Source organism: Carlito syrichta, unplaced genomic scaffold (genome assembly GCF_000164805.1).
Source record: "Carlito syrichta isolate Samal-C Ts95f unplaced genomic scaffold, Tarsius_syrichta-2.0.1 Scaffold315646, whole genome shotgun sequence".
NCBI classification, from domain to species: Eukaryota; Metazoa; Chordata; class Mammalia; order Primates; family Tarsiidae; genus Carlito; species Carlito syrichta.
The window spans coordinates 671,209-677,859 of record NW_007259742.1 but is presented as its reverse complement, the minus strand read 5'-3'; the positions used below and the strand labels follow the sequence as shown (position 1 = coordinate 677,859).

Sequence of the window (6,651 nt, the reverse complement as noted above, 5' to 3'; positions counted from 1 at the left end):
AAAAAAAAAAAAAAAAAAAAAAAAAAATTAAATTAAATTAAAAAATAAAATAAAATAAAATATAATGTTGCGCTAAGCAAACAAAAAAAAAGTTGCAGGACACATACAATACAGCACCATTTTAAAAGTTTAAAACTAGAAAAAGCAGTGTCATATATTGCTTTAATACATGCAGTATAGCACCATTACAAAAAGTTAAAACCATATAAAGCAATACTATATACTGCTTATAGACACATGTATATATCATAAAAATATAAAGACAAGCAAAGAAATAAAAAATTCTACATGCAGGACAGAGGTCACCTCTGGAGGAAGAAGCAGTCAGTTGGATCAGATATGGCAGAGAAGGGGTTTCAACTGTGTCGGTAATGTAACTGTGATTGCATCTATAATTTCTCAAGCTAGGCAGTAGACACAGAGGTGTTTGTGTTAACTTCGCTACTTTCTTTTTTGTGCCTCAAATATCTCATAATAAAAAATTAACTCGGCTGGGTGAGGTGGCTTACTCCTATAATCCAGCACTTTGAGAGACCGAGGCAGGAGGATCACTTGAGGCCAGAGTTTGAGATCAGCCTGAGCTACACAGTGAGATTCTATATCTACAAAAAAATATATATTTTTTAATTAACTCTTATACTTATTGATTTGTGAAAGCAGAGAATTAAAGTACAGGTTCCAAGGTAAACTATTAAAATTGACAAAGACAGGTTTTTCTCCTAAAGAAGCAGAGAGAGCAAGAAGGGGCCTCTGGATCCCATTCCTGATTTCCTTTTGACCTTGAGAAAATGGAGTATCTCCTCTCAGTGGGCCACCCGTCTGTTTCTAAATGGGTAACAGAATCTTCTGCCTTCTGTGTCCAGCACACAAAGCAGGCAACAGAAGGCCCAGGGGAGGCAGCTGCACTAGAAAGTACAGGAAGAATGCCTCCTGTCCTGACAATCTCCTAGAGGCTTTGGAAGGACCCTATGAACACACAGATACATATGTTGGCGTATCTGTGTGTATAAAACATTTATGCCGGGCTCAGTGGCTCAGCCTGTAATCTCAGCACTTTGGGAAGCCAAGGAGAGTGCATTGCCCGAGCCCGTAGGTTCGAGACCAGCCCAGGCAGCTTGGTGAGACCTCATCTCTACAATAAATCAAAAAATTAACCACCTGTAATTCCGGCTACTTGGACATCTGAGGCAGAAGGATAGCCAGAGCCCAGAAGGTCGATGCTGGGGTGGCCATGAGTGAGCGCTGCACTCCAGCCAGGGCGATGGAGTAAGACTCCAACTCAAAAAAAAAAAAAAAAATTATAATGTAATCTCAATTATATATAATTGACATCTGCCCTGCCACCCATGAAGGGTTTTGGGATGCCCTGAGATAACCAACCATTCAAAAGAGAAAGCTAAACCATATTTGGTTACTATCTATTTGACTCCACCTTACAGTTCATAAGTATAATACCTCCATTTGAGATGTGGAATCAACCTAAATGCCCATCAATCATCAGTGGATAATGAAAATGTGGTAAATAGTTGGGCACGGTGGCTCACGCCTGTAATCTCAGCACTTTGGGAGGCAGAGGTGAGATGATTGCCTGAGTCCAGGGATTCCAGACCAGCCTAGGCAACTTGGCGAGACCTCATCCCTACAATAAATCAAAAAATTAGCCAGGTGTGGTGGCACACCCCTGTAGTTCCAGCTACTTGAAGGTTGAGGTTGAAGGATCTCCTAAACCCAGTAGGTTGAGGTGACAGAGTGAGACACCAACTCAAAAAAAAAAAAAAAAAAAAGAAAATGTGGTATATACACGGAATACTATTCAGCTATCAGAAAGAATGACATAATATCTTTTGCAGCAATTTAGATGGAATTGGAGAACATCATCCTATGTGAACTAACACAGGAACAGAAAATCAAACACCACATGTTCCCACTTGTAAGTGGGAGCTAAACTAAAGATCTGAAAGACAGAGAATGGTATAATGGAGACTCAGAAGGGGGAAGGGAAAGGGGTGAAGGGAACGAAAAATCACCTACAATTGCACAGGTGAGAATGGTAGGGACACTTAAAAGTCCAGACTTCTTTGCCATTATACAATGCAATCACGTAACCAAGAACTATTTGTAACCCCAAGGTGATTGAAATAAAGGAAAAAAGAATCTCCATTTGTACTGTTTACCAGAAGTCAATGTTATTCACAGAAATAAAAACCTATTGATTAGTAAAATATGTACTTATTTTTCTTTAAGATCAAATACAAAGCACACAACCCAGTGTACATTAAGTGGCTTCATAAGAAGCCACTTTGTTCAGGCTTATTAGGCTGGAAGGCAGTGGGCACCTGTCCTGCTACCCCAACCAGAAGAACATTCCCCAGGTCTCAGGACTGTGGGTGGGGACTGCTTCCCAAAGCACTTAAGGGGCTAACATCAGAGCCTGGGTGTAAGCAGTTGCTAGGCTAGTGATGTCCCACCCAACATCTGACCACAACCCCCTCGTGCTTTGCACATGCAACACAGCAAATAATCATTTATGCGCCATGAGAATGGGGACCATTTTTGCCTAGTTAGAGCTGTCACTTCAGCCTAGCACAGTGCTCCACACATAATAAAGGATTCAAACAGTTTTTAAAGAAGTTTCTGTGATCAGATTTGATTCTAAAGGCCCACAAATCAATAAGCCACAGTCTGGCCACGCCTGATTCCTGGTCGAAGAGGTGTATGGCTGCCTCTTTATCCAATGTCTCCCCCGGGGCCTCCTCAGACATGCTCAGAGCTGACTCCAGTGGCTAATTCTGTCCACCAGGAATCCCTGACTGTAGACACACACGGTGACAGCCCCAGTCATGCCCAGTCTTTTTAGGGGAAAGCTGCCCATGCCTTCTCTGGAGAACAGGAGGAGCGTGGGAGTATGGCGCAGCATGGCCAGATGTGAAAGCACCTCACAGCCACCCCGCCTGCCGTTTATTCCCTCAAAACATTCCCAAATTATCCACCCAGACGAAGTGCTGGGCTTCTGTCAGAGAGAAACCCTAGAAACATACAAGGTAGATGTTGGAGAGGGATTATGAAGTAATGACTCACCAAGGACCTCTCACTGAATATTTGTACAACACCAGAACTAAGAGGGGTACGAGACACTTCATGGTCTTCTAATCCTCATCCCTGAACAACAAGGAACAGGCTTTGTTTAATGCTTGCTTTTGCAGCTGGGACACATGGGTTCTGATGAAATGAACCCTGAGCGCCCTTTAATTGCTAAGTATACTCTCCCCTGTCTTCCTGGGCCAAGCACCCAAGGACACTTGGGTTCGGCCATTGGCCAAGTCACACCAGTTTGCTCACCTACTAATGGAAATCACTTAGGGTTATGGGAACCACGCCCACACCCCCAGAGAAAATCCACCAGCGTTTGCTCATATTCTGACAAACACGTAGGAAAGGAAGTCTAATCTTTCTTTAAAGGCCAAGTTCTGACCTTCCTGCACCCGATCTTCCTTTTTTAAACAAACAGAACACTATGCAATCCTTCACCCTCCTCCAGGTTCCTAATGCTAAACCAAGCAGAAGAAGCTGACGAGAGGAGAGGCATGTTAAAAGTTATGAAGAGGTTAAAGGACTCAGCCTCTAGCTGCAAAACTAGCAGATGTCTGGGGTTCTGATGAATGGAATCCTTCGCAAGCACACCCATGCCTCCTTTTCCTCCTACAAGCACTAGCAGAGTGAAAAGAAAATATGTGTTTTGTGCTTAGCTCAGCCTAATGCCAGGACACCCTTTTCACTGCACCCATTAACCCACTTATGCAGATACAGTCTGGAAGATGGGGTTCTAAGCTGGGAAGTTGGACACTTGAACTGTTTCAACCCCGGATATATCTTTATGGAGATGAATTATTGATGTGCCTCACAGGCAATGAGGAGAGAAACGACACCTTTCATCATAGCCTTCGGATTCTGTCTTGAGTAATCCCCAAAACTTCCCCAGCACAGTACCCACCTCCCCTCCTCCTGCCTCTGGCCAGAGGGCAAGAAGATGGATAAGGGTTACTGAGGGATGCTAGGTCTGTCTCCAGAACCCTGAAGGCTGAATCATCATGGCCGCCCACTCAATGGGGAGGGGAGGGATCATCCTCACCAGGTCCCCAAAGAGTGGCAGACAAGGCCCAGCTCCACAGGAAGAACAAGGAGTCCTGCACTCCCATCTAGCCCATCCCAAGGTAAGTGGTGGTTAGAAAGGGCTGGTCTCTAAAAAGTTCTGGGTTCCAGGAGAGCAGGTGTGGTCCCCTAGCATGCTTGAGAAGGGGGAAAGCTGACTGGGTCATTGGAGCAAGTGCCTGCTATTTGTCTGTCCCCGGGAGGCCAAGGAAGCTTCCTGCGACCACGTCCACAGATAGCAGTGCCACACAACCCACCATTCAGATCAAGGTGATCTCTGGTAGGAATCCACATACTCCACCCAGAGAAGGCATCCTTGATGAGATGCAAGCAACCACCTTGTTTTTTATAAATTCTTCTTGGCAAATAATATTATCTGGTATAAGCTTTGGTCAAGACCCTCTTTCAGCAAGGCTAGGGGTAAGAGGAGGGCAGATCAGAATCCCAATCTCAAAGTGAAGAAGGATGTAAGAGTCACTTGAATGAACAGTCACACACTCAAATGCCACAGGGACTGGTGGATAGAATATGCATCAATAGATGTACATCCGGCATGTGCAGCAATTGGGGAGCTCTGGGGCCACACTAGACACAGTGTGTCCAAGAAAACAGAGGTCCCACTGAGGGCAGTCCAAACATCAGCCCAACTCTGCCTCTAGAGGCCACCACCTGTGAGTAGCCAGCAGTCACAGAGATGGTGGTGGGTATGGATGCTGGAAGTTTACAAGGTCATCCACCGCTTCCCCCCACCCCAGCAGTCTGCTGTCTTGAGCTTAGAGGACACCACGTGCAGGAGGACAGTAAACTTCTCTTGGCTTCAGAAGGCCTGTTCTGGGCATACCCTGCCATGCTGAGAGGACTGTCTCCCGCTCCAGTGGGAAGGACATCAGTGATGCAAAACACCATTGAAGAAAACTCATGAATGTAGGCAGTGGCACGCACAGCTCCGAGGTCAGTTCCAGAGAGCTCCACAGGGGCATGTACAACCCCAGAGCTGCTGCAAGGGCCATGAAGGATGGTGGCAAATCCCATTCCCAAGCCTACCTCCCAACTACCTCACTCCTCGGTCCCACCCAGCCCAAGATCCAGGATCACAGAAGCATTCCCAGGCACTTTGTCTCTCAGCACCTCCCCCTCAGCTGACTTCTAGGAGGAGCCCATCAAGTTTCCGGGTGAAGCTGGGAGACCTGGATCCGCCCTGGCTCTGCCTCTAACTCTCTAGGTGACCTTGATGAGGTCGCTGTCCTCAGTGGACCTGTTTCCTATGGTGCCAGATGAGAGAGTCGTCTTAGGTGAAGAGAAAGAAGTATGGAACACCCCGTGGCTTGCAAGGGATAACATCAAGGCCTGTTACTTCTGCCACTCACCTGTAGATAGCACTCTGTCTGAACTCCAAAGTCAGGATGACTTTGTTAGTCCATCCCAACTAACCGCCAATACAATGTCACCACACCGGGATGGATGGGTGGAAAGCCTGTGCCAGATGTGGCACTGATAAAATGGGCGTCTTTCCCTACAGCTGAGACTGTTTCTTAAAACTATGGTAGCAGAGCTGGCATAAGGGATAGACACATCTCTAAGACCGGCCAGCAGAAGGTATTTTACCCCAGACATGTCAGGGTAGGAGGATGCGTCTAAGTGCAAGAACATGCATGCTGCAGGTATAAGCGTCAAGATCACCCTCCGACTCAAACGACCAAAGTATCGTATTTGAGCTCCTGGGCTGGCTGGAAACTACAGCTTAAGAGGAATAAAAAATTCCATTCAGACGTGCCGCTCCAGACTTGAGGCCTATGGGCAAAGTTTCCGGTGGCCTCCGTGCCCCTCCCCGTTCCGGGAAGCCAGGCGGGTCACCACGTCCTCAGATTAACGAGCAGCTGCAACAGCTGAGAGAAACCGGTGACAGCTTCTCCGGGACACCCGACGCCCTCCTCCGGGAACCCCAAATATGGGATGCCTGGCCTCCAGCCAGCACCCCCGCCTGCTGCTCGCTCACCTCCCCAGCATCTCCGTGATCACACCTCTGCCCACGGCGCTCAGACCCTCCCAAACAGGCCCTGCTGATGGGTCCACCGGCTCCCACCCGGCCACCTCCCCGTACGACCCGGGGCCTATCTGACATCCACGGCCCGTTTCAAGGACACTGCAGCAAGCAGCCCAGGCTCGGGGGTCTTCCGCCCTCGGCCCCGCTGCCCAACACGGACGCACACAGAGACACTGACGATGCCGGGGAGAACCGAAGGGCGAAGCCGTGCCCCGCGCCCTGCAGTCCAACCAGACGCCGGCCTGAGGAAGGCCGGGCGCGAGAGGATGGAGGCGGCGGCGGCGAGCGGATGCCGGAACGCAAGGCTGCGGCCACGGCGCCTGCGGCGGCGCAAGCGGAGCCTCACCTTTTTGACTTGGTCATCCTTGAGCTCCGTGAAGTAATAGGCAAGGAGCTGCGCGGCGATCATGCTGGCGGTCGGGGGCGCGGGGCGGCAGGCGTGCGGCGGGTCTTTCCTC

At 48.4% G+C, this 6,651-nt stretch overlaps 1 protein-coding gene across 5 annotated transcripts in view; it reads right to left on the bottom strand.

Annotated features, from left to right (window-relative positions):
- HK1 (hexokinase 1) overlaps positions 1 to 6,651 on the bottom strand; it is an 87,767-nt gene that overhangs the window by 77,811 nt on the left and 3,305 nt on the right. For 3 of the 5 annotated variants that reach the window (XM_008073097.1, XM_021706494.1, XM_021706495.1), the window contains exon 1: positions 6,540 to 6,645. The exons of the other annotated variants lie outside the window; for them this stretch is intronic. In XM_008073097.1, coding sequence (XP_008071288.1) covers positions 6,540 to 6,602 — 63 coding nt within the window. In that variant the 5' untranslated portion in view covers positions 6,603 to 6,645. Of the gene's footprint in view, positions 1 to 6,539; positions 6,646 to 6,651 lie in introns of those variants that run through there. 5 annotated transcript variants of the gene reach the window in all.